This window comes from Puntigrus tetrazona, chromosome 7 (genome assembly GCF_018831695.1).
Source record: "Puntigrus tetrazona isolate hp1 chromosome 7, ASM1883169v1, whole genome shotgun sequence".
Classification (NCBI taxonomy): Eukaryota; Metazoa; Chordata; class Actinopteri; order Cypriniformes; family Cyprinidae; genus Puntigrus; species Puntigrus tetrazona.
The window spans coordinates 820,564-847,356 of NC_056705.1; the positions used below are offsets into that span (position 1 = coordinate 820,564).

At 37.4% G+C, this 26,793-nt stretch overlaps 2 protein-coding genes across 9 annotated transcripts in view; both read right to left on the reverse strand.

The window, feature by feature from the left end:
- Positions 1-61: 61 nt before the first annotated feature.
- On the reverse strand, positions 62-9,107 carry LOC122348397 (cysteine and histidine-rich domain-containing protein 1-like). Its single transcript, XM_043243797.1, has 11 exons — positions 8,641-9,107; positions 8,003-8,052; positions 7,759-7,815; positions 6,172-6,326; positions 5,885-5,988; positions 4,762-4,814; positions 3,536-3,606; positions 3,227-3,329; positions 2,991-3,110; positions 2,829-2,891; positions 62-2,404 (listed from the first exon to the last, which is right to left on the reverse strand). Exons 1-11 carry the CDS (start codon positions 8,702-8,704, stop codon positions 2,087-2,089), a joined length of 1,158 nt encoding a protein of 385 aa, XP_043099732.1. The 5' UTR covers positions 8,705-9,107; the 3' UTR covers positions 62-2,086.
- A 242-nt stretch (positions 9,108-9,349) lies between these two features.
- The window catches only part of si:ch211-200p22.4 (phosphatidylinositol-binding clathrin assembly protein), a 49,647-nt gene continuing 32,203 nt past the window's right edge, over positions 9,350-26,793 (reverse strand). For 3 of the 8 annotated variants that reach the window (XM_043243787.1, XM_043243792.1, XM_043243789.1), the window contains 10 exons: positions 26,033-26,166; positions 23,519-23,616; positions 22,189-22,299; positions 20,115-20,246; positions 19,796-19,826; positions 19,558-19,708; positions 17,937-17,963; positions 16,010-16,066; positions 15,786-15,902; positions 9,350-14,825 (listed from right to left, as the gene is read on the reverse strand). In XM_043243787.1, coding sequence (XP_043099722.1) covers positions 14,811-14,825; positions 15,786-15,902; positions 16,010-16,066; positions 17,937-17,963; positions 19,558-19,708; positions 19,796-19,826; positions 20,115-20,246; positions 22,189-22,299; positions 23,519-23,616; positions 26,033-26,166 — 873 coding nt within the window. In that variant the 3' untranslated portion in view covers positions 9,350-14,810. The remainder of the gene's footprint in view (positions 14,826-15,785; positions 15,903-16,009; positions 16,067-17,936; positions 17,964-19,557; positions 19,709-19,795; positions 19,827-20,114; positions 20,247-22,188; positions 22,300-23,518; positions 23,617-26,032; positions 26,167-26,793) is intronic. The other 5 variants (XM_043243788.1, XM_043243790.1, XM_043243796.1 and 2 more) reach the window with 3 other exon arrangements.

Below are 26,793 nucleotides of genomic sequence, written 5' to 3' on the forward strand. Positions count from 1 at the left end.
ACCAGAGAGCAGGAAATTGTCTGTCATCCCTCTCCGTTTCCCGTGCACGACCTAATCCGTAACTTATTTTACGATCTTGCTACTTTTTCTTTGTTTCTTAGTATTCAAGCCGTCAGACACAAACTTTCTCTCAAAATCTTCTTCTTTTCCAAAGTGGAAAAAAAACGAGACATTTCTTCGGCCCGCCACCTGAACAACAAGAAAGGAACAAACTAAATCATATAAAACAACTGTATTAAAATGAAGACAGTTAAACACACGTGCAAAAAAAAAAAAAAAAGGAATATCCTGATAAATGAATGTATGGTGGACCTGTATTATTCGACAAACTGGCTGAATAGTTAACCTGCATCTAGTCTCTGTATCGCTCTATCGAAGACCGTCTAGTTTCTGCATGCCTTTCATGCCCTTATGCAGAAAAAAAAAGGTCTACTTTTTCTTTTTACTCTCGGATCGTCAGCCAAGTCGTGATGGTGTATCACTAGTGTGTCAATTGAGCCGTCGTTCTAGAAGCTTCAGTGCCGTATCTCTTGTGCCAAGTGAGTAAATGAAGCGCAGTGGTTTAAAGTGAGCTGTTTCTTTACTTTTTTTCTGCAGGGAAATCTCGTGAAAGAAAGTGATGCTGTATGTCGTACATTTCAAGATGTATTTTATCTCGCCTTGCACTTTAATATAGAAAACAAATGTTTAAAAAAAGCTAACTTAAAAGGTTGTGCATTTTGTTTCATCATATGAAAACTGGTATCTCGTTCACGGGAAACCTGCGATGAGATGTGTTACATATAAGACAGTATATAATCCAATTTCTGAATGTTATTCAACCGTCGGCCCTTTTCGGGGTCAGTCTGTACGTGGTAGCCCTGAGGGAAAGCAAAACTTGAACTCGCCTGATGTGTGGATCACAAACAGTATTTATCAACAGAGGGTACAGTGTAACATTTCTCCATTGAAAGAAATAACATACACAATACTGGACACCTTAATTGTTTTCTTGATCGTTGTGAGCCAAAGTCTAACAGTATTGCTCTGTAAAAACCAAAAGATAATTGCGAATACGGTCTCGATATGAACGTTTATGGACAGTCTAGGTGCTGATTTTTGCCCCTCAAAAGTTGGACTGTATTTTTTTCTTATCATTTTGCATGTGTTTGTTTCAAACTTTCTCATCTGTGATGAATTGTTGCTGCGTGCCGTTTAGTTTGGATTGACGTTACTTTCAGCATCTCTGCGTATCAGCACATCGGTTATGACTGTGGTCATCAGGTACGGGAGGAAGGCAATGATTTTATGAAAATGTATTTTTTAATTTTTTCTTTGAACAGAGAAAAAGAACCAAAACAGGTACTGATCCTCTTCATCGTCAAGACTACTGTTTACTTTTAAGCTGTATTATTTATCCTTTTTATTTAAAGTATTTTGCCATATGGGTTGCAGTCAAGCTTCCATGGCCTTGGACTCTTGTCTGACTGCAATCATCTACTTCAGGATTGTTGCTGTTGACGCAAAAATAAAGTGTGGCCATTGCTGTTTGTTCTGTTGCACTTCATTACCGTGGTTTGGCAGAATAAACACAGTATGAGAGTTTAGACGGTTCCGTTTATTAACAAATTAATTTTAATGCTGAAAATCTGCCAGTAAAAAGTTGGAGGTAAGATGTTTGCGATTACAAATTCAGAGAATCCTGAAAAAGAAATTAAATATCAAATAGCACAACATGAATCAGCACACTAGAACGATTTTAGAAATGATTGTGTGACTCTAAAGACTGGAAGTAATGATGCTGAAAATTCAGCTTCCCAATCGTATGAATAAATTACCTTTTCAAATATAACACACAGTTATTTAAAATGTTTTAAAGTGATATTTTCAAAAATTCCTGTGACGGTGTGCAAAACTGGATGACAAGTTTTAAGACTTCTCTAACCTTTAAGCACACAATAAAATGTAGTAAAATATATTTTAGCAGAAAAACAGTGAGAGAAACTTAAAAAAAAAAAAAAAGCCAACTACTTGAAAGCAGCAGTCCCATGTTTGCATAAATCCCATGTGATCTTGTAAACAAATCCATAAGCTCAGAATAAAATGTTCATTTTTCTGGGGGGACAGCAGCAGGCTCTTCTAGCTCAGGGGGTCCATCGTCTGCCTGTTTTTCTTCTTTTTTCTCCTCACTCTCTTTCTGGTCCTCCTCTTCGTCTTCCCAGTCGGACTCACTGATGTCATCATCTGAGATGTACCAGTCGGGTTTGACGTCTTCCTGTTCGGTGTTCATCTGGTCGGTGACCTCTGGCTCAGGTTTGTGTTTGGGGTCTTCAAGCTTCCCCCAGGCTACAGCATCAGCCTTCCGCATGGTCACTTCAACTTTAGAGGGCACCATGTTCACAAAACTGCTCTTCACGTCAATCACCTACGAAAACAGCACACAGAAGTCTGACTTATAGAAAGTAATTATTTATTCAGAATTTATTCAACGTTTAGTTTAAAGGTGATCTCAATAGGAATAGTGGTTTTACTAATATATATATATATAATGTATATGTATATGTGTGTGTGTGTGTATATATATATATATATATATATATATATATAAAATGTTTTTATATATATATATATATATATATATACAAAACCTGCTTAAAATGCTTCAAAAATTGTATAGTAAAACCAACAATTTAGTAGACTAACACATTAGTAATTAAGAAGAAAATAATTAAAATATAAAAAATGACAAAAGCACATGGAATTTCAAAAACTGTTTATGCACTAAAAAAAGATCACTTTAGTTTATGAAGTATATTGATAAATCATAAGAGTGTGTGAATGTATCTTACCCCCCATAAGTGGATGTCCTTATGAAACACTTTGTCCCCCTCAAACTGAATGTGGCATGTTAACTGCAGGTTGACAGAGACAAAACAAAGAAAACAAATGTATTTCTGGACAAAGAGAACATTAGATGCTGATGTGGTTTCTAAAGGTCGCTTTGAACTCACCACTGTGCGGTTCGCCTCCACGTAGGAATGCTCTGGACTGGAGTTCTTGGCGTAGATCGTGACCACGACCTGCTTTCCTGTCTGGTGCCAATCATGCCTGCAAGCCACCTTCTTTTTGTCCTGCAGAGCAAACACGACATACAGCGTTCACGATGACTGTTCTTCATCATACAGCGCGTGTCCATGTAAATAACAACATCCCCTGACGGCGCTCACAAAAGTCCATTAGCCGTCACCTGTTTGGCGATCCAGCAGTGTTTTCCAGTGGTGCAGCCCTTCTGATCCAGGAAGGCGTTGAAGTCAGTGGTTTTTATGCAGCAGCAGTTCCAGTATTTATATCTAGACGGTGATCGGCAAATATGAACCATCGCATCATAAAAACATATTTAATTGACGATGTTAAGAACACAACATTAAATATGAATACAGATCAGAGGCTTTATGAAATCAGATCATGCTTGTACTGTAAAATATTTAAAAGATTCAGAACAGGTTACTGTATGCATGTAGACCAAACGAAGACCCAAACAGCATAGGTTTCTTACCCTTCGTGGAAGACGGGCACCCCGGGATGATATCTGCACATCTCTGCATCTGTCTGGGGACCCTGGTAGATCTGAACACAAACCATCAAAGCGTTTGAACTGATCATCAGAGTCAACACCGATGTACCTCAAACTAAAGAAAGGCATCTCTGGTCCAGAGAAACACTCACAGCTCAACACATTTACAAAAGACAAACTTTATAGCGCTGATGCACCTGAACTCAGCACAAGCTCCCTGTCATCCATTTACTGCCTTCACACCTGAAAATACACTCATCTTTCTACTCATTCAAATAGATAAATGAGCAGGAAGCTGTAACAGAGCTATATGTGCTGTCTGTCTGTCTGTCTCTCTGGCAGTAAAAAAAAACACCATTAACTCTGACAAAAGAGAACCAATATTATGTCTTTACAGGCTTTTTTTAACAGTCTAGAGACCTAGCATGATTCAGAAATGAAGAATTGTCTTCCTTTTACTTCAAGAGATTAGATTTCAGTTTCCACGGGGGATGAATTAGAATCTGCGCTTCAAAGTCTGGATCAGTTTAAAAAAAATGACGTTTGATGAAATGTCTAAATTAAATTCCTGGTGACGTTTCAAACCGTCGATGATCGCGTGCTCATAGCGGATTCATAACACACGAAAAAGACAAACTACGCTTAAGTGATTAATTGAGTTGTGAATGACACCCAGGTTTAGTTCTCACGCGGACTAAAGAATGGCTCCGCTGAGTAATTAACATGATGAACTTTTGGGATTTCAGCAAACTAATCCATTAAAGATGATGGAGAGCTTTAACAGAAGGCATTAAGGTCAAATCCCAGGAAGGGATCTGAACCCGTGGCTTTACTCATTAATTCTGGCTCATCTTCTGCTCTGGGGCCATTTACATTTACGTTACACCGGTAAAAAAAAAGATGAAGTAGAGTCAGTTTGTGCTCCTCCTGTCCTTCTGACATCATTTACTCACAGTAGCACAATTACATCGTTTCCGTAGCAGAAAAAAACATCCTGGGAGTCAAATGGTGACCCGAAACAGCCTGGTTACTTTCTTCAAAATATCTTCCTTTGTGTTGAGCAGAACAAAGAAATTCATGCAGATTTTGGAAGTACTCGAACTTGACGGTTTTTACTATTCCTTAAAGCGCTGTCTTTCTTTATTATGGCCACTAGATGGCATGCACTGTATATTTTGTATATTTGTTTGTTGTACATGAGCACCTACTGTTTTGCATCCCGCATTCTTGCACTTCACCCCAACCACCATGACTTGACTCTCTGGGACAGCGAGCGGGAAGAGATTAGACATAAAGAGTGACAGGAGAAAGATAACCACAGGAAGAAAAACAGAAAAAGTCCTACTGTAGGTGACAGAGTAAAGACAGGCGGACGACAGACCAATAACTAACATAAAGGACTGAAATGAGCTTCGGCAGAACATGAATGCATGAGACATAACACTTCACTAGACCTGTGAAACCAAAAAAAGCTGATAACAGTTAAACTCATGATATTTTGAATATTTAGTTAAAATAGCTATACATAAATTAATTTATAAATATGCCCTCCATCCAAAAAAAAAAAAAATTAACAAAACACCACAGAAATAAATATGATTCGGATCAGTGTTATTTTAGTACCATTCATATTTTATAGTTTGTTAGTATATTAAATTGGATTAAAATTTGATGTTTTCTGCTTTAACTTTAGTTACATTTTTGGTAATAATAATAATAATAATAATAAGAGTTAAACTAAACGTTGATACCTAGAAAATATATTTTATTTTATTCCATTTCACATTTATTTAGCTTCAGGTAAATTATTTTTGTTAACGGTTTTAGCTTCATTTATCAATTATTCTCCTTATTAGGACTATATTAAATACAAACTCGCAACATTTGTGCTAAAGTAAATTATTGGCTGTGACGATTAATACCCTTTATTCATATTTTTTTTATTTTATTAAATTATAATGTCAATGCTATGGTATGAAAAGATTAAGGCTTTTATTTATCAATATCATTTAGCCTTTTTGCCTTATTCATACGATTAACAGTATTGAACCATCATATTAATATTAACCCATTATTAAAACGAATGCACCTCATCAATTAATTTTAACGTTTTTTTTTTTTACTTCTGTTGGGCTGCAACATTATTAAACAATATTTGTGCCGAGCGCAATACATTTTGTGAATAACTATCTGCAAAAGTTGCTAATATTAACATGAGCTTAGTTTGAATGCATTGTTATCGATTTATTTTAAAGCTCATGTTTATTTTGGTGCTGGTCAAAAGCAGTAAAGCATCAGTGCATCAGTATGAACGTTCTTGTGTTTCCTCACCCAGCTTCTCTCTCTTCTCCCTCTCAGTGATCTCCATTTTCTCAGCGATCTGAGCCAGAGAGGGAGCGATCTTCACCTGCAGCTTTGTCTTTGGCTCGTCTGAGCTGTGAAGGAGGGAATCGGAAAACATGTCACTGTCTGTTTTTATTCAACAGTCAGAAGGAGCCGCGCTTCTTTTTTTTTTGGGAGAGAAACGGACAAAGGAGGGCTTCAGAGAAAGAAAACAAATTCTGTATTCAGAGCGTGGAGTTGGTTCGTGAAACAGAACACATTGCGACTCGGTATACCTGGGTCTCTCTTTTTCCAGGGCTTCTGCAGATTTGGGTCCCTGGTAGATAATTTCCCCTCCACTGTGGCGCTTCACGTCTCCCTTGTCAGACGTCACCTCTGGCCGCAGAGGCTCCTCGGGCTTCTCGTTACTATGGCGCCCGCGAGTGCAACCCTGAGAGGACATGCACAGAAAGCAGAACGTGCCGATCAACATGTGACTGGGAGAAAATAATTATCAGACGCAGAGCAGATGAATTACACGTTTGAGATTACGGCTCCGCGATTAGTTCAGCTATTTGTAGTATAATTACTCATTTCTGAGTTCACACATCTGTTCTAGCTTTTCTCAGTCCTTGACATTCGCTACTGCTAACACTGGCTGCTACATGATAATTCGGTATTTGATAAGTCACTTTTGATAAAAGCTTCTACTTAATGAACGTAAATATGTGAACGTCTGAATGCTAGCAAATTCAATTTCTACATGCTTTGTTTTTGTTTTTATTAAATCAGTGGTTTTAAACTAGGAGGCAGAGACTTCAAATTTATTTTAATTATACTTTTCATTTAAAAAAAAGAAGAGAATTTTAAACTTGGATGTAAATTAATTAGCGTAAATATTAAACTATCACTGACCTTTATTTATAGTGAAGACAGACAAGATTCTAGTATTCCAAGTATAAAAGAAATGATTTTTCCACAATGAAATTAAATTAAAAATCATCATTTAAATCAATTGCTTTGGACTTCATTATAATGGTATATTTTATAACACTTTGCAAGCAGGTCCAGTTCAGCTAATAAAATTTATATCATGAATTAATTTTTGTACGACGTTTAGCAATCTATGATCAGTTTAATCCATAGAAAATTAAGTGATTTTTGTAGTAACATTTTACAATACGGTTCCATTTATTAATATTACGTTGCCTTAGAATTATAAGGTTATATCTGACATTTTTGTCAAAATGGAGTTATTAACATATTCTTATTCTGTGAAATCTTATTTACATTATGTGTTGTTTCTTTTGTAAGCCGTGTACATTTTTGGCCTTATTTTTTTAGAAAATAAAAAAAGGGTTCTGAATGTCTCAAAACTGCTCAGAATGCAGATATAACCTTATAATTTTATGAGGTTATAATGTTTAGTTATCTTCTCTAGTTAACATGGACTATAAAATACTACTGTACTACACTATACTCGTTTTAAAACATGTATTAATCCAACTTCATGTTAATTTAAATCTTTACTAATACACTGTCAAAATCCAAAGTTATATTTGCTAATATTAAGTTATGGGCGAGCTAACATGAACTAGCAATGAACAGCTGTACTTTTATTAACGTCAACAAAGATTAATAAATGTATTGCTCATTGTTAGCTAATACACCGATGAATGCTAATTAATGGGTCTTACTGTAAATTGTTACAGATTTTGTAAACAGCAGCAAATGTTCACTTACAGGCCTACTTGCGGTATCTAAAAGGTAAGGTTTTCAGATATTTAGTCACTTTGTTGGAGTCTGTGACTTGCTGCCGCACGTGCAGCGCGTGAACAGCGGCGCGAGATGAAACCGTCGCGATTAGCATACTATTAGCATACCTTGATTGACAGGAACTCCGAGAAATCTGTCGTCCTCTTTTTACAGCAGGACCAGCCCTGAGGACAAAAACCCATACAAACAAACACATCAGACGGCCAAGAACAAAATAAAACAAAAACACGAACATTAGGCTCCCTAAGAAGCAGGCAAACACGCCAGCGACGCGCTTATCAAGTAAAGACAGAAACGAGCAGACGGCGCCGCTGTCTAAACAAAAAGACTGCCAGACACGTCTGAGCTCACCTTTAAGGCGTCGTGGAAGATTGGCACTCCGGGGTGAAACTGGCAGGCATCTTCAAGGGATGACAGAGAAAATAAGGTTAGGAGGAGTTATTTATCTACACAAGTCCATCCTCATTACTAATTTTTTTTTAATAACAGGACGCAATACAGAGACTTGCTCTGCAGAGGAGCCATTTATGGAAATAACATTTGATTTGATCAGAACACCTCCAAATGTGCTCGAGACTTCACGGATCCGAGAAACCCCGAAGAACAGACACGGTCTAAAATCACCTTTTCTACAATTTCCGAATGTGTAAATAAAACTGCAAAATGAAATCTGTTCATTTCCGGCCTAGAGTCTCTGAAGACAGCGGATCTCATTCACACTGCAACCAGCTGTCAGCTCATATATATGAATGCATTTTGTTTTTTATTATTATTTCCAAAACAGTTGTTTTACAGGTAGCTACAGAAAGTGATAAAGCAGTCCTCTTTCAAGTGGCTAAACTTTACATTTTGGCTATTTTTGATAGCCCTGTAATATCAGCCATGACCTTCACATGAAAAATTTTAATATATACACACACATTCAAGATATTAAGCTTTACATTCTATAGGCTATATACTGATGAAAAGTAAATGGATTAAAATCGTACCATCTGAGTTTTTGTCGGCGTCAAATCGATCCCCGCAGCCTCTGTTGTAACACAGTAGAGCCATGTTGGCCTGTTAGGTATTTAGGTTGACTTTATCGCTGGACTCTTTTCCTTCTTTATACGCTCTGTCCTGTGCTCGTCTCGGGTACTTATGAACTCGTGCAGCCGCTGTGAAACTTATCCAGAACTTTCAGCCGAGGAGAGATCCAGAAGGAACAGCCACGTCCAGAGAAAGAAGGAGAGATGTTCTAGTCTGAATGAACTAAAAATAGCCAGTGCCATGTGCTCTCTCTCTCTCCCTCCTTACAGCTGTTGGGGTCTGTCTGAAAGTGTGACATTCCTGGGGTCTACAGAGGGGGCAGGGGACACAGCTGAATCATTAATCCAACAACAAATGCCACACAATACACCAAAACTATACTAAAGCTTTTTTTTTTTAATATACAGCATATTTAATTTCTACATATGCAATTTTTAATATGTTGTCTAATGTAATACACATGAGTTAAAAAAAAAATTGTGGAAGATGCAGTTTTATACTTTTTTTTTTTTTAATTTTTATACTTTTCAAAACAGGCACAAACTAAAATAGTAATGCATTCCAATTAATAAACTGCAAACGAGAAACCTTGAGGAATGGAGTCTAGAACAACAACTGACTGTGCAGATGAATATTAATAGACATTCGGAATAAGTCAAATAAATCAAATCTGTTAAAAATGTCCTTTATTAAGAAACCGGTGAGCGCGAGCGTTAAATCCATTTATTCACAAGGCATTCACTCATGGTTCAGGTTAGAGGCTTGCAACCATAAATTTTCTTCACAAATACAGACAACAAAACAGAGACCGAGACAGAAAGAATGAAAGAACTTACAAAAACTGACTCAAGCAAAAATCGCAAGGAGGAATATAACATACCAGATCAGCACAACCAACCACTGATAAATCATAAAAAATAACAGATATACACAGAACCCGTCCATCACTACGACAACAACTGCTTACTAAAAAACAGCACCATATTTAATAGAACTTTGCAAACGTTACATGGAACTGTGAAACTTTCCCAGGCATGTCAGATACAAAAACATGCAAGAAAACAGGTACAAATTATAAAGCGATCGAAAGAAAATGGAGTTAAATCCATCAGGTCTCTTGGTCCTGGGTTGAGCATCTCATTGCAGGCGTACAAACGACAGTTCAGGAGAGACTGGTATCATAAGATCATTGACTTCAACCAGTGCCGCATGGTTCATGAAGCTCACGGGGAAACCAAAGGCAGTCGCAGATGAAAAGTCGAAGAAGAGGGTGTTTGATTCAGGTTTAGTTACAGATTAAAGGTTTCGCTGACAACCGATACAAGCGTCCTACCAGACTTGAGAGCGCTGATGTACAAGCACAACCAGACATGTCTGATTCCTTTTCCCCAATGGTACAGAACGTGGTGGAGCTCAAATCATTTATATAGAAGAGAACATCACTAGTCACAGCTTCAAATCACAGACCACAACCTTCAGAAGAGTTGAGAGCAAGTGAATGACCCAAACCAGATTTAGTTACTTAGTAACTAGTAACTAGTGAAATGCATTGCCATATTGTCCAGGAATTACCTTCGCGCCATGATGGCAAACGGTCACCGAACCATTTTATCTTTTAGATGGACCGAACAGCCAAAGACTTGGTGAGAAATTGGGGAAAAAAGGAACACAATATGGCAGGTGTTGCTGTACATCCTTTTCCAAACATCATAACCACATCCACATACACGTTTCACTGTTTGGACAACTTCTAAACAGTTGAAGTTGGTCTTAAAACAGAAGAGATACACAAAGAAACATTGGTTGATTTTCCTGTTTCAGAGTCAACTGTCAAAAAGTGCTACAAAGAAAAAAATCAGGTGGTTCCTGTTGCAGTGAAACTCGTGCAATAGATTCAACAGAAATCACATTGACAGACGAGAAAACAACACAACACGGCACTACACAAAATTTGACCAGGTATTTAAAACGTGCGTTCATACTGTAAAAACCCTGCATTATGGGCCGTGAGGCAGGAATGAAGTGCAATTTCAAGAGGCCGGAGAAGAGAAAACAAAAGAGCCGGACACCTAAAATGAACTCGAGGGCAGTGATTTTCCTGCTTGGGATAAAACTTAATGAATAGGATGACAGACAGAATGAAACCAAACAAAAAAAAATAACCAACAACTCAGGAATAAAAAGGGACTTTATTTATGTGAATGAATGTCAGACAAAATGAAAGACAAAAATGTTAAACACAATCCCACAATTTCTGCTTTTCATTTTCACCATGCTGGATAAACTCCTTATGGTCTGCATAAATAAATTACCAAAAAATTAAAAAATTATAATAGTACAGTGGGGAAATAGGCATAAACATGGAGGTTTTGTGTTCTCCTTTTGTGGCATTAGATGATAAATGGATAAAAGAAAAAAAAAATTGTTGCTGCATTGCTCCCCTGGGCTGATACACAGGGATGATGGCGCTTCTACCGAATACATATTTCTAAATATACTGCATATATCTCTGTAACAGGAAAATAAGGACAAAAAGATGGTAATAAAAGTGTAGCAGACAAATAGCCCACATCAAACAAAAACACTAAAGCCAAAGAAGCCAGGAGAGCTCCATGACAGCACGAAGGTGAAAAGGACCCTGAACACCAAGAATCCCCACTAGAGGTCTGAGACGTGCGCCACAAGCTGACACATCAATTCTGAAAGGCCGCTGCTGAGCTGAGTATTCCAGGCCAGCTAATGAGTCGAGCCGAGATGTATAAAATCAGGCTAAGTAGTTTAGAAGTACACCAGAGCTGGCTGCTCTTCAGCTCTAAAATAAAGGATGAAAGTAGAGCGATGAGTCCAATACACTCAGACATTTGCTTTGTGTGCACAACCGCCCCATAAACAGCTAACAGAACGCTAACAGCTGTTTATATAAAAGATGACAAACAGTAACCACAAGGGGGAGCTGTGAAAGCAAGAACGTTTCCGTGCATAGCATGGGATTCTAAACAAAAATGAAAGCTCGTTCCCTGAACGCCTCAACTCAGCAAAACAAAGTTCGAAAAAAAGCCTTTGGTGTGTCAGAGAGAAAGCAATCATGACCCGTTGCCAGTGAAACAAGTCAACAAGCCTATAGGTTATCCAAAAGCACTAGGTTGCCAAAGAAACTTGCATCTTCAGACAGTCTTTACCACAGCATGGGCTGTTAATGCATGCAGGGTTTTTAATAATATTAAAAAAAAAAAAGAAGACAAATGCTGCTGTGCTCACAGACCTGTACCAAGGACCAGAAACTGGAGATTACCATGGAAACCCTGGCTCATGATAGCACCCTTGTACATCTTGAGATCTTTCACCCTCCCTGAAGCTCACAATCATACATTCACTCTCTCGCTACACACACTTCAAGCCTCCGGTGACGGGATAATAGAATAGATCCTAATTAAACAGCATCGCTCCTCTGCGCCCCGTTACCTTGCAAACCCAGAGAGAGCATCAACATTGAGCCTGCATATAAAAAGCGTTCAGTCTGAACCTGTCGGACCCCCTGACGGCGCTCAAAGGAGAATAAACTCACAAGCATGTTAAGAGACGCTCAGTGAAGAATTAGTAACCGACTCGCGCACTCGCACAGAATTAAGCAAGCAGAGAAACACGATGCACATTGTTTCTACAAACAGAAGGGCAGGCGGTCACACGCATTACAGCAACAATATAAAACTTGCAGTAGAGGATGGCTTTAACAACACAAAAGCAATGACCACACTTGAACTGATGGAAAGTCAGATTCAGAATTAAAAAGGAAAGATTTTGTCAGCATTTATTCACCCTAACGGAGCTCCAAACGCGTATGTCTGACCTTCTGTGAAACACAAAAGCACGCTTTCATGTCCAGCAGAAGAAATAAGTGCATGCAGGGTTGGAATTAATTCAAAGTGGGTAAATGATGACAGAATTTTCATTTTTGGGTGGATTATCTTTGTAAGTGAGCTGAACCTTGTGCAAGTGACCGATGAAAGGATGTCTTATTTACACATTTCTAAAACCATTCTGATGATTTAAGACAGACTGTTATAAACAAGTCATAACCTCTTTATAACACGTGCCACTACAAAAAAATCACAATCTCTTACAAAACGGAAAATTCCATTCCTTGATCAGCTCTTTAAACGCACACCTGTGACCTCATTATATCAATATTACTAAATCTGCATTGCTTGGCAACTATTCTGCTAAACACTGCAGAAGAACTGCATTGCTTACAGGAAGGATTATTATTTGTTACCAATAAATTATTAAATGTTTGTTGCTGTGTGTTTACGTTCCAAAACCTTACCAGCGAAAGGTAGTGATCATAAAAAAAAAAAAAAAAAAAAAAAAAAAAAAAAAGGGGCAATAAGCTCCATGAAGCCATTTTATTTTAAAAATCAGTAAGACTTAAAAAATAAAAATAAAAAATTCACTGTAAAGCACAGCTTCTTGGAGCTCATTATAGCACTATAGCACAACTGCAACCACTCCACATCTCCAGTAATGTTCCATCAGTATATGCAGAAGGAAAAACTAAATGTAGCACGAAGAAACAAAGCAGGAATTATGGGATGATGTGAAAGCTGAAGTTCTAGAAAGGGTTAAAGGGATTTCAGAAAGACCGAAAATACTTTGGCTGCACAAGCAAAAAATAAAGATACCCTGTTAACAGCGCCCCGTATTGCGAGGAACTGCACAAAAACAGACTAAAAGTAGATTTTAGCTATTGATTTTGGTTCCAAAGTTGGCAAACACCAATACGCACGTCCTTCAGAGAACGAACCGCGCTGTCAGGCGCAGAGTACAAGAGCTAGCTTATGGCATTTCTTGAATCACAAATGTACATAATTTGGCAACATAAAACAGATCATGAGTCATGTCATTTTCTGAAAAAAATTAAAAATAATAACAATAATAATAATAATATATATATATAACATGCTTTCTAGAAAAACAACAAAAACAAAAAAAAAAAAAAAACATAGGCTTAAACAAAACCCTCATTAAAAACAGATTTTTTTTTTTTTTTGAATAGGGCTACACCACATGCCCTGTACCCTTCTCCGATGCTTCCGGTCACCCGCTCCCAGGGAGGGTGGTACATGGGGAGTGGGTTTAGAGTGTGAGATGTAGTCATAAATGCGTGATATGTTTGGTTAACACAGAAGAGCGGGAGCAGATATGTTTTTATCAGTGTCCTTGGAGTGACAAAACAAGGTGGGAGGCCAGTGAGAGAGGGCTCTTCATGTGGCTCAATAACACCAATGCGTGCATATGTATGTGCAAGACCACCATCACGACTGAAACGGAAACCTTTAAAACATTATAAACAAATAAGGATTGACTGACCATTTTGAACAGTAACCAGCAGTAACAGTAACGTTATCTGTTACCATTAGACGACTAACGTTGTAGTTATAAGAGACCAGCTCAATGTTATATATTAGGTTACACATAAATGCATGTGTAAAGTGCTTGAGGGTGCAGGGCACCTTACATAAGGGGTCAAATTCTTTCCTTGTTCTGAAATGAGAAGCCGGGGCATTGTGTTAATGAGCCATTTAAACATGTTTATGATGTAGTAAGCTGCACTATTCAGGGGATTTACTTTGACATTCACCGTTTTCCCGAACTCAGCATGGGCATCTTCGTAATGAAGCAAAAGATGACAGTAACAGGAAGTCCATTGTGTTGGGCTTTAGATCTAATTTATATTAATTAGGAATAAAAAAAAAGAAAAAGAGTGCTATGTACATGGTAATTTAATATCTGCAATAAAATCCACTATTTCTATGATGTATAACACCTGCCAGTAGACACTGTGCCCCAGGAAAGAAATGAACCTCAGATGAAAAATGACAGTGTATGCGCTCTCATCTGGGGTGTGTGTGTGTGTGTGTGTGTGTGTGTGTGTGTGTGTGTGTGTGTGTGTGTGTTGGGTGAGCCGTTTCAGACAGTGAGGTAAGCATTCTTGACACAAACACATTCCTCTCCATATGCACGCTCTTTCTTTTGGTCTCGATCTCCTTTTATTTGGTGGTAGTCGGATCCTCCTCTCACTAGCTTCTTGTTCTTTTCAGCTGTCCTGTTTGGCGCTCTGCTTAAGTGCTACTTACATGAACTGCATCTGTAAAAAGACACACAAAGAGTTATAAATAAGCAAAACGGCACTGAATGGCTCAGTAATGACCGTGTGAATACAGCAGCACTGAACATCTTGTAAATGGAGCATCTGTGAACTTGCCACAGGCAGGGAGCTGTGTGTTTTGTGTGTGTGCGTGTGTGTTAAAATATAATACCAGTGAAATCTGCTGATGAAATTTGAATAACGGTGAAATTGCATCATTCTTAATACAACAGCAAAGACTAGTATTGCTATTTAAAAATGCTGCATTTAAAAAGTTACAAATTATGAAAATATTAAGTATAACATTATCTTTAAATAGACTGACAACTGTATTATTAAAAGGAATAACGGTTTTCTGTAATTAAATTGCACCTAACAATAAAATCTGTGATAATAAACATATTTTTACATTAAATCTCCAAATTAACACGAAAACAACAAAGGCAGAAATAAAAAAAAAGTGATATTTTAAACATTCTTAATAGCATCCGTCACTACAAATAAAGGCCAGCATCACTTATACCCATATTTATATTGATGAATCCATTAAACATTTTTTTACTGCTGGGTAAAATAAATTAGTAATTCAATTAGTATCCATTCAACATTACAGTTACACACACAAAAAAAATGTCAGGCCTACTCTGCCATCCAAATTTTTAATTTCCTTTTTTTAACAATTACATTATTACAATTATTATAAAAGTTATAATACATATTAACGTGAACTGCATTATTAAATCAGTTTGAATGAGATCAGTTTGTTTTTTTCCTCGCTTTTTTTTTTTTTTGCACAAATAAATGAATTACAAAATAAATATATATATATATATATATATATATATATATATGTGTGCAGCCCTAGTTTGGTGTATTACAGTAGCGTGCCATGGATAAATATGTGTGTGACAAATGTGTGTGACAAAGACTAATAATGTGTATGTGTGTGTGTGTGTGTACCTGGGCTCCAGGGATGGGGTTGAAAGGGTTAGTGGGTCTGAGAACAGGCTGGTTGTACAACATGGGCTGTTGGGTCATTACTGGAACCCCTCCCATCTGTCCCAGCTGAGGAGGGACCTAAACCCATCCAAACACAACATTCAGCGTTATTTTCTTTTAGCTATTAACCATTTAATTCATCTCCACAATTATTCATGCAGCCACTGTAAGGTCACAATACTCACCATTCCATACACAGGCACTTGAGGTGTTGTCATGGGAAACGCCATGGGAGCAGGAGCCTAAAAAGGGTTGCAAATAAACCATCAGTGCACTGAATGACTAAATGCTTTACTGATCGAACGACCAATAGCATACTCACTGATCAAACACTACAATTCAACAGCTCTATGCTCGCTAATCATGTCTGGTTCATTTAAAGAGCTTGTTTAATTACTCTCTTTTGTACTCATGACAGGTCAGGAGTATTTAAACTCTCCTGCACTGATTTCTGGGCTGGTCCATTCAACACATGCAACACTGCACAACACTGAAGCAAAACAATATAACTCAAGGATCCGAAGTAGTAAGTAAAAAAAAAATGCGTTGGTCATTTGGTCTCAGTCAAATAAAACAATGCATATCAGAAACACTGACGTTTTACTATATTGTGTCGTTCAAAGACACATTTAACTGATCAAAAGTTAACTTTTCTTTTGAACCGTTTTCAACACTGATAAACGTTTCTTGAGCCACAAAATCAGTATATTAGAGTGAATACAGAAGGATCATGCGACGCTGAAGCCTGGCTGCAAAGAATTTCAGCTTTGCCATCACAGAAATAAATCACATTTCAAAATATGTTAAAATAGAAAGCACTTCTTTTGTAATTAATATTACACAACATAGCGCTTGCTTTAAAAAAATCAAATCAGTGCAGCCTTTACAAACCATAAAAAAATAAATAAATCTTACTGACCAACATTTGAACGGTAAGAGTATGTCTGAAATTGCTTTTCTCGAAACAATGACTTACCTGAGTAACGGTCACTTAAAAGTTAAATCTTTATTTTAAACTTTATTCTGAACATGGACCGAAGCACTGGACCGCTGGCACAAAGCATGTACTATATTCATCAGTTTTGAATCATAAACAGGTTACGTAAAAAGCAGCCCCCAAACGCACACATTTGCACAAGTCTGCTTTGCAAGTCAAAGCTCCAAAAAGATGAAATACATCAAATGCTACAGAAAGGGCATGAGAGACCGAACAAACATTCATATGTCACAGGGAAATCAACATATGACATTCTCTGTGTTTATCAGGAATAGAGGGGGTTTTGGAAGTCAGAGGATGTTGGAAGCTACAATAAATGCCTTTTCACACAGAGTAGAAATTGTTAGCCCATTCACACAGTGTGAGAAAATTGCTTTTAGGTCTTTCGTCCTGAAACCATACAGAGAAACATCAAACTATTGTTTAATTAGTCTCAAGAGTACATGAAACATAAAACCCAGTGTGGTAAACAAGCTCAACCTAAAATAAGTTACATAATACACAAATGCATTATGTACGTATGATATATAACGACCATATAATGATAATATAATATTAATATATATTAATGTATATAGTAATTGGTCGTTGTTGTGTATATATATATACATATGTATACATAAATATAAATATATATATATATACACACACACACACACACACACACACACACCCAAATACCATATACATTAGCTAATTATATATTAATATTATATTATCATTAGGTAAGAATGCACCGATTTCTAAAAATCTGTACAATACTTTAACTTTGATTTTCTTTTTAATCCACACAAGGAAAAAATTGTAAAAATAAAATGTACAAAATAATTAAACAAGAATCTGAAAATGGTAGGATTTCACTGTATTTTATTTTATTTAATTTTATTTAGATACCAAAAAAACGCAACTGCCCATTTTCACCTACGATTCACATGAATTTAATAAAAATCTAACATTGAACCAAATAGGTGAGGATAGAAATCAAGAAATAAGGTGTGAGAATGTGAAAGTGAAGGAAATGTGTGGGAATAAGAGAGATAACAATGTGTAAGAGAATCGATCCTTCGTAAACGATACTCAAAATAATAGAACTGTCAGTTATAGGAGGTACTTACATAACTAGTATAGAACATTCCAGTCTGCTGGGTTAAGCACAAGAAAGGAGATAGAGAGAAAGACAGAAACATACAGAGCAGATAGAGCATAGAGAGTTGAAGATGTCAGACACAAGGAGAAACGGGCCGGAAAGATGCGGACCACAGAAGAGTTGGAGAGAGACAGAAAGAGAGACATTGAAGGTTAGTTATTCACAGACATCTGCTCTCTCTCAACTCAAGAGGTTCAGAGGTCAATCTACTCTGAATGCCCTGAGAGAGAGAGAGAGACAAGAGTGGCCATAAACACATGTAAACAGTGAAAACCCCTGTCTCAGAACAGACTAACACATCACCTGCCCGAATGGATCAATACACACCGCTTGAGAACAAGAAACACACACACATACACGTTTTTCTTGAAGCTACACAATATAACACAACGGCAAAGAACTTTCCCCCCTCTGAATTATAGTGTATGAAATCTGGATATTTAGTGTGAACTGAGAATTACAACAGATGGATTCCTTCAGGTTTGTTAGTTTAAAAGTATTCGAAATTGCGTTTGCATGCGAATGAGAATGTTTACATATTCAAGAATGTCTGTATATATTAAGCAATGGATAAATGCACTGTTATCCAGTCACAAAGCCTATTCATACTTTAAAAGTTGTTTATTTTGTTATGATGACTGTTCATTACATTTCGTTACAGTACCATTAAAAAGAGACATGAAACACTAAGTGTAAATTATTGTTATGTGAGAAGAAAGAGTCCAGCTGCGAGTGACACAAATATTAAGAAATCAGTTGCCTGGTCAAATATACAGTTTAGCGCCATTATTAAAAAGCAAACGAATGTAGTGCGCAAGTAACCAATCATTAATGAAATCTAATTGAAAATAAAATAGTAATGTTAGAATGTATACTACAATTTAAAAGGTTTGGGGTCAGTAAAACAAATGTATTTTATTCAGTAACTATGCAATAATTTGATCCAAGATGACAGTAAAGTCTTTTACATCAATACAAAAGATTCTGAAACGAACCAAAAAAAATGTATTGAATAAAAATATAACAAAATAAATAGAATATATTTACATAAAAACAAATAGAACTCTTTTCAACATAAATGTTAGTTGAGCAACAAATATAGAATATCAGAAAGATTTTTGATTGATGATGTGACACTGAAGACTGAAGTAAAATAAATATTTTCAGAAAACTTAGGATAAAAGTATTTTACAGTTTTTGTATTTTTCCATCAAATAAATGCAGCCTTTATGACTTGCTGACCCCCAAATTTTAAAAAGGTAGTTCAAGTATATTTAGGCTCATGTATGTGTGTTGGCAATTGTGGTTTATAGGGACACAAATTTGTTTAATGACGTGAGAATGAGATATTACAACCAGAAGGTGGTTTATGAAGACACTGCCAACGGCCTCATAATTCAAGAGGCTCAAAAAAAAAAAAAAATTACCAAATGTGCATGAAAATACATGACGTTTCCTGTAAGGGGTAGGTTTGGTGTAGGACAATAACACTGTTTGTAGAGAATAAACCATTATGCCTATGAAGAGCCTTCTTAAACCACAAATGCCAACATGTGTGTGTGTGTGTGTGTGTGTGTGTGTGCGCTCACCATGTGTGGCACGGGCATGGCTGCAGGTGGCATGGCAGCAGGTGGCAAGGGGGCAGGGCTCCAGGCAGTGGTGCTGCTCATTGTCTTTGACTGCCAGTTAGTGCCACCGGTCAGCTTCTTCTCTCCAGGCTGAGTCCACTGCATATCAGACCTGTATCCAAACACATGCAAAGAAAATCCAGACGCTGCCTCTCTTTACAATCTGAAATGATTTAGATAATTAAATGTAAATCCTCACTTTTTGCCTGGTGTTCCCCCAAACTGCAGGTCTGAAAAGAGAGAGGGGAAAAAGAAACAGACTGTTAGAACAGCCCCACATCAGCGTAATACTGGAAGACTTACAGCACTGGAGGCATCAGAGACCTATTCATTTCCCCTAAGCTGGGTTTAATTCATCTCTGTCCAACACCCACACACATAGCGTATAGCACCATATGGCTGCTGACTCTGTTCAGTAGAGTAGCACAAACGCAATTTGAAGGTCAGGGACTTATGACCAAGTAAATAAAGAAAGCCAAACAAACAGACCAATAACGCTGCAAGGAAAAGGGACTTACTGCCTACGAGGTTGGCCAGAGATGAATCCAGGTCATTGGCCAACAGTTTACTGCCTGTGTGATGAGCCATGACCGGCGCCTGAGTGTGAACCGTCACCGTGGGCTTCAACAAGTCTCCTAATGCATCATAACCTGAGAAAAAAAAAAAAAAGACAGAAACCTAAATTATTCCACTGATTAAATATCACAAGAGTGAAAAAGCACTTGTTTTTGTTGCTGCAGACTGACTTCTAACCAGAAGCGACATGTCAAGCAACCAGCAATAAAAGGTTCTCCATTTCTGCACTGCTGACCTTTTTAAAAAGAATTGGATATCAGTTAGACTTGACCAAACCAAATTTGTTTCCGTGTGTTGGTCATGGTTGTTAAAGTTAGCTGAAAGGATGAAATTTAATTTGTACAGATGGAATCAGATCAGTCCTCTGTAATAGGCAATGCTAGTTGAGGTATCAAAACTGGGTCAGTCCAACATCTCAATATGAACCTTGTACATTAAACGCTTGGAACGGAAGCAACAGTGTCACATCAAGCAGCCGTTACGCTTACAATGTGGACACAAATTGTTTGTCGCTGGAAACTTGTCGCATCGGGCCTGGTTACAGGGCGTAAATGTTACAGAGCAGAGAGACAGGAGTGAGACGGAAGAAAGCGTGCTGCAGTCCTGCTGATGTTTATAATGATGAGAGCAGCGGGGATGAGCCTCTGTGAGGCCACTCACGGCATGACAAAAGACCCAGAGAGATCTAGAGCAGAACATTAGGTCAGGACGGGAAGAACCACCCTGAGATCTAAGAGGAAATAACACAACAGGCTTCTTAAAGTAACTGGAAATCTATGTCTTCCCCTTTTTACTTATACTACTTATGGAAGAATAATATTGCTAAATGCTACTTTTCTTAACACGTGTATCTCATGATTAATCAGTGCATGTTGTTTCAAAGAGGAAAAATGCCTTTGAAGTCTTTAAATAAAATGTAAAAACTCTCAAACATTTGGCTTGTGTCGTGGCAAGTAATTAAAAAAATGCTCTGCTTAATTACTAAAAGTATTAAAACACAAAAATACAAAAAGTAAATAAACTAATAGTAAAAAAAAAAAAAAATACAAAAGCTAAAATAAAAAATAAGCTATAAAATTAAAGGTTTATACTAATACTATATAGTAACAGTATATATTTAATTTTTTTTTAAAAACTTTTGTGAATGCAATTTAATTGTTGACTTTTAAACGGCTGACAGGTCTCATTAATTGAAAAGGCAACTAGTTTTCAGATGGTAAAAAAAAAAACTTCTTTTAATTCTTTTAGTAAATGAGAGCAAGAAAGCAAAAGAGTGTGTCTGCTGACACATTCCATATCTATACAGTTCTACTTCCTGCTTCGCCAGCAGGAACAAGGAGGCCAAGACAAAAAAAAAAACCCACAAGTACACTCACCACATCAGATCAGCCATCAAACCCCAGGAAAGAAGGCAGAAGAGAAGAAATAGGGGTCGGGGGTGGGGGGAGCAAAAAAAAAAAAAAGAAAAGGTAAGAAAAAAGGGGCCAAGGAAAGAAAAAGGAAGAATAGGGGCAGACAGCGAGTGAATGTACTGGTGAGTGGAAATGTGTGTGCGTCTCTTCTGTGTTCAGATAAGGAGTGTGGCGACAGGCGATTAACAGATGGAGAAAAATGCCAGTCAGCACCCAGCCTCCACTAACACACACACACACACACACACACACACGAGTAGATGGATGAAGGGATGATAACAGACTGTCCACAACCACAGAGCAGTGAAGTGAGTAAGTGGAGGAAGAAGGAAAAAAAAAAAAAAAAAAAAAAGCATGAGCGATTCCCCAAAGAACGTTCCCAATCTCTCCAGAACCGAGTCAGGCAGGCAGGTGCTGCAGCCGTTTGTTTCAGCGTTCCAGCGGCAAAGCTCCACAAACTCATCATACAGCAAAACCAGCAGAAGAGGTTTATTTTTGGGTGAAGGTTACTTAGTTTTGCAGTTATTAAGCACTGCCGCAAGGCTCAAACCTTCAGAGATTAATAAGCGCAGTTATTAATAATCACACGTATGAAGCATTTTACCAGCTGATGGCTTCACATCACTATTGGAAGCTTTAGTCCCAAATACAGCATCAAAATCTACATTCATGGTGGGCATGGAAGCCATGGGATGAAGAGTGCTGCTTTCTAGACCTGAGTAACACACACATACAAAACAGGTAAAGATGGACAGATGTCTCACAACACATTATGCGAATTCTAACAACTTTTGCAGCTGATTTTTGGATCAGAATTGAGAGCATAACAGTGACACAAGAAAATCAAAATGATCATTTAAAGATCAAATTACCAAACATATTGTTTGTAGTTTTTTGGTTTTTATAAACAGTTAAACCTGGACCATTTTACATGCACACTTTTTCCTCTACAATAAAGTTTATGATAACAGTTTCCATCCATCTGAGAATGCCATTAATTGGTATTTATTGACATTTTCACACAAAAAGCATTTTCAGCTGAAGTGCTCGAAATGGCTTAAATTTTGGTGGATTCCTATTATTGTTATTCCGTGATTTCTTATGAAAATAACAATGTACAGCTTAAATCTGTGCCTGTGGCTCTTTCTCACTACTCTGCTCATTACTCAGCAGTCTCTCTCTTTTTTTTAAGGCACCTCATCCCTCCATCTGTCTAAACTGGTGCGTCTTTGCGCTGCTAGTAGTATATGTGGGTCTCTAGAGACCCGAGTCTCTCAGCGCGTCTGGCTAGCCCTCGGCGCACCTGCCCACTAGCTGTAAAGCGCACACTCCAAGTGCATGCTGTGACCTACAAATCCTGGCATAGTTAAGAGTCTGGCAGTGTGTCTACACTCTGCACCTTGTGTCCTCAATTCACACTGGCCCAGCAGATGTGCTGAACTGCTGAAAATGAACCTCTGACACTCAACACAGCTCCCAAACACAGCGATAATCCCTCGGCGGAAAAGCACCCAAATCGGTCACACTTCGGAATATCTAGAAAACATTGTTCTAAACCAAAAACAGGATGGATGGATATGGAGAACAAACACAACTGCTGCTCGGTCAGTTCTTTGAGGCATCACTGATGCCTTAAAATGTTGCACATAGTCCAACAATCTATATACCATTATCTCCCAAACTGTAAACTCCAAGGACTGATGATGGTAGCTTTTGGGACAGGGATTACAAGCAGTAAGGAATTGAAACACAGGAATGAACTTGCCAGTGAACAAACAGATAATTACATGAACATTTACTGCAAGTTAACAAAGGATTGATCTGTTATAATGATTTTTCTGGGACTGAATTAAAGGTTTAGGGATCTAAAATGGTAAAGCAATGGATGCGGCATCAGTGATCAAGTGTATGTGTGTGGGTGGAGTGGGCCGCACCTCCCCAGGCACTGCTGGCGGTGGAGATAGGAGTGCTCTGCACAGCAGGAACGAAGGCAGGCTGGAGGTCAAACAAGTCACTGTTGAGGTTTGGCATGCTGTACAGGAGAAACAGAGGTTTAGTAAAAAAACAACAAAAAAAAAAAAATGTAAAATTGTAATATTTTAAATATTTTCATTGTACCACACAGATCTTGTATATTCATTTTACACTATGCAATATTTGAAAGTTTTTCCATTAACAGAATCAAAAGTTCTCAAACTATATTTGATAGACTTCATTTAAGAATCACAAGGCATCTGATCAGAACACTCCACATTTTAAATATTTGAGGACAATAAGATTTTTTTGTATGAAGTGAATACTTTTATTCAACAATTAAATAAAAACTGATGAATCACAGCAAAGACTTGTAAACATTTTTTTTAATTAATTCTGTTCAAAGAATAAAAAAATAATTTATAAAATTAATCTAAATTAGATGAATAGAAATATATACATATGTAAAACATTTCTAAATACAGTTTTTATTTAAACAAAATCTTTTTTTTTTTGGATGCTATTAATAGTTGCCCAGCACTAAATAAAATAGAAAGTTTAAACTGAAAATGACTGTTTATACGTTTTTATTTTTCTCAAAAAGACAGCATTGGTGAACAGAGTACTTTTCAAAACAAGTCTTACTAGTACAAAACGCATACTTATATTACGCACACAGAACACTTGTTATAATTTTACAATGTCTGGTAGAACTAAGTGTGAAAAGCAACCGTACTGTGTTTAAGTTGCTCCATCAGGCCAAGTGGCTTCCTCAACTTGAGAAAGTGAGCAAATCCAAACAGCAGGTATCGAGTCTGTCCTTTTTCTGTAGACACTGACATCTAGCACTCCCTCCTCTCTCACACAGTGTACAGCACAGTCTAAATAGCCTGTTTTTCAATCTTTGCGTGTTCTTTAAAAGGTTTTGAAAGGTATGAAAAGGAATCTGAAACAGAACGGCTTGGTTTTTTTCCTCTAAAAAGTGATCTCCTCGTCACTTTTTCCATGCAGGCTGCATTAACAGATACTACTGAGCCCACTGCACAGCCGTGGTTACATCTTTTTAAATCATTTGAGTTCTTAACGATGGAACAAAAAAAAAAAAAAAAAAAAAAAAAAAGCTTTTTCATTCTGACCAATGACATATTTGGATTATATCACAGAGCAGCCCCAGAGTCAGAGGAAATACTCCTCAAAAAGCTGTTAAAGCAAGACAGATTGAAAAGATTGTCCGTTCACTTCTTACAACAATCACCCTGTTATGGGAGTTGCATCATCAGCAAGGCAACTGCCACAACCACCATGAGATTCATAATGCCAACAGGGTTTAAAATCAGAAAACACCCCAACAGTTCTCAAATACAAAGTAGTTCTACCAGACATTTATTAAATTATTATTAATTTATTTATTTTTATTAATTTAATTAACATTATTAACTTTGTAATATTGTAGAGCATTTATTTATTTATTAATATATAAATAAATAAATGTGGCAATCAATGAAAGAGAAATGTAACTTTTGTAAGTTTGTATTATGAATGTCACAAGTCACTAAAGGCCGGGACACACCAAGCCGACTTCAAAGAACTAGCGGCGATGAAAGCAGACGGTGTTGTTGCCTCACTTCAGCTGTGTCGGATCAAGAAGCTGCGCTCGATCACACCGCAGACTGCAGCCGACGGCTAACTAACATGTGCGTTCTGTGCCTGCACGAGAAGACTTAACTGTCCATATCAGCAGCTATTGATAGCGTGCATTTATCATTTAAATGGAAAAACCAAAACAAAGACATACTAGATAAACAGAGATATACAAAAATGTAAACAAGCACCGCCAAGCTCACCATCAGCCCAATATTAGCCAATGGTTCACCGTCAGCTTGGTATCTCCCAGCTTTAAGAATTACAATTCTGTCAAAATTCAAAAATTTGATGCCAGGTTTAAAAAGATTTTGAAATCTCACACATTTGAACCATAAGCTATGCATTACCTGTACTGTACATAAGGGAGGGCAATATACCGGCAACAATTTGTCAACCAGTAGTGATTGTGAACTCTATGACACACATGACATTGAGTGTGGGAGTATTTAACAGTTATTTCTGACACTTTATAGGCCTTGAACGGTTAAATACACACTCTTCTGTCAAAATGGCTGTATTTGAAAGTATCCTTGTAAACAGTAATTTAAGCCTTAAGTGAAAGCAAACAGCTTAGAAAGAACATGTAGATTGGATCCGGGCAGCTCTTAAAGTGACAGCTAAATAACTTTTGTAACATTAAGAAAAAAAAAATTATTTACACAGTTTAGGATATGCGGTTTTTATACTTTGGTTTTACTTTATACAATGTACGTAGCATTTCTTATATGTTTGTTCTAATACTTTTTCTTATTCTTATGTTTACTTGTCTTTACTGGGCCTTTTTTTTTCAATAAAATATGTACTGTGGTCATGTACAGCACATTAGTGACCTGTTTGTCGAGGGTGGGCTTGTGGTGTTTGTGAACAGGTCCATGCCCGCAGTGTGGTTGTTGGCACTACCCACAGACTGTGTGCTGGGAGAGGCAGAGGGGGTCTGCATGCCGATCTCCTTCAGACGCTGGTTCTATACAATCACAAAACACAGGAAGAAAACATTCAGAGAGAACATGAAGAATGTAAAGACTGGGCTGCTCAGATCATTCCACCTGCGATGGTCACTGTAGAGACTATTTCCTTTAGCTGAGCTCTGTGAAATCGGACAGATTACAGCCGCTCAGGCAGCTGAAGTGCCAGTCAGCTACAGCTCAGATCTACTGTCTGTGTGTATGTACTGTAGAAGAGATGGCTGAAGTCAGAGATCATCTCCCAGGTCACACTTCCTTGGACAGAAACTAGCATCAATTCAAAAACATCAACTACTTGAGCAGCCTACACCAACCACATGAAAAGAACAAGAAAAAGTCAATAAATCGTCAGCATGTAGAGCTATTTCAAGCTAAGCAACTCACTGGAGCACAACTACTTGACATCAGACCAACCAAAACCTAAAGTCAAGTATGGCTATTAGGTTTTTTGACCAATACTGTGTAATGTTTTCTTTTACATGTGAGCAGCTCGTGATCCCGTGACATTGGTCACAGCTAAAACTGCTCCACACAACTTTCACTGTACATCTGCTCTGAGCTTAAGTCACTTAGAACATGTGTGTGTTAACCATCTTCCCAAACTTGTAAAGAAAAGCAGTTAAATC